Raw genomic sequence first — 1,012 nt, forward strand, 5'->3', positions numbered from 1 at the left:
GTGAAGGAACTTGGTTCATGGATATGTGGGAGCCACAGAATCCAGAGGATTTTGGGATTCAGGGAGCAAAAAGGCAACTGAGAACGACCCAAAGCTTCTGTCACCACCCAGGGGGAAGGAATTTGGTTCCTTGATCTCAATGATCAATAAAATCCAGAGGATTTGGGATTTAGGAGGGAAAAGGCAACTGAGAACCACCAAGGGGAAGGAATTTGGTTCCTTGATCTCAGGGACCAACAAAATCCAGAGGATTTGGGATTTAGGAGGGAAAAAGGCAACTGAGAACCACCAAGGGCTCCTGTCACCACCCAGGGGGAAGGAATTTCAAGGAATTCAAAGTTCCTTGAACTTTATGAGCAGCAAAGTCCACAGGATTTGGGGATTTAGGAAGGAAAAGGCAGCTGGGAACCACCCAGGGCCCCCGTCACCGCTCAGGATGGAATTCAGCTCACAGCTCTGTGGAAGCCACGACATCCAGAGGATTTGGGATTTAGGAAGGGAAAGGCAGCTGAGAAGCACCCAGAGCTCCTGCCAGCCCCTCTCCAGCTCCTGTCCCCGCTTTTCCCATCCCCAGCAAAGCTCCCGGGGTCTCACCTCGACCCCCAGCCTGAGGAGGTGACGCACGACCTCGATCTGGCCGCTGGCGGCCGCCGTGTGCAGCAGCGTGTAACCCTTCCTGTCCTTGCACGCCACATCGGCCCCGCGCGCCACCAGCAGCTTCAGCACCTCCAGGTGACCTGGTGGGGACAGCCGTGAGGGAGAGCGGGACAGGGCGGGAAACACCACAGAGATGGGGGAACAGGGATGGGAAACACCGGAGAGATGGGAACAGGGATGGGAAACAATGGAGAGATGGGAACAGGGGATGGGAAACAACGGAGAGATGGGGGAACAGGGGTGGGAAACACTGGAGAGATGGGAACAGGGGTGGGAAACAACGGAGATACGGGAACAGGGATGGGAAACACCGGAGAGATGGGAACAGGGATGGGAAACAACGGAGAGATGGGAA

General features: G+C 55.6%; 1 protein-coding gene across 1 annotated transcript in view; it reads right to left on the reverse strand.

Moving 5' to 3' along the window:
• Positions 1-333: 333 nt before the first annotated feature.
• The window catches only part of LOC107199121 (ankyrin repeat domain-containing protein 1-like), a 7,011-nt gene continuing 6,332 nt past the window's right edge, over positions 334-1,012 (reverse strand). Inside the window, exon 3 of the mRNA XM_015616458.3 lies at positions 334-737. Within this exon, the coding sequence (XP_015471944.2) occupies positions 334-737 (404 nt within the window). The remainder of the gene's footprint in view (positions 738-1,012) is intronic.

The sequence above is a fragment of the Parus major genome, unplaced genomic scaffold (genome assembly GCF_001522545.3).
Source record: "Parus major isolate Abel unplaced genomic scaffold, Parus_major1.1 Scaffold443, whole genome shotgun sequence".
In the NCBI taxonomy this organism is placed as follows: domain Eukaryota; kingdom Metazoa; phylum Chordata; class Aves; order Passeriformes; family Paridae; genus Parus; species Parus major.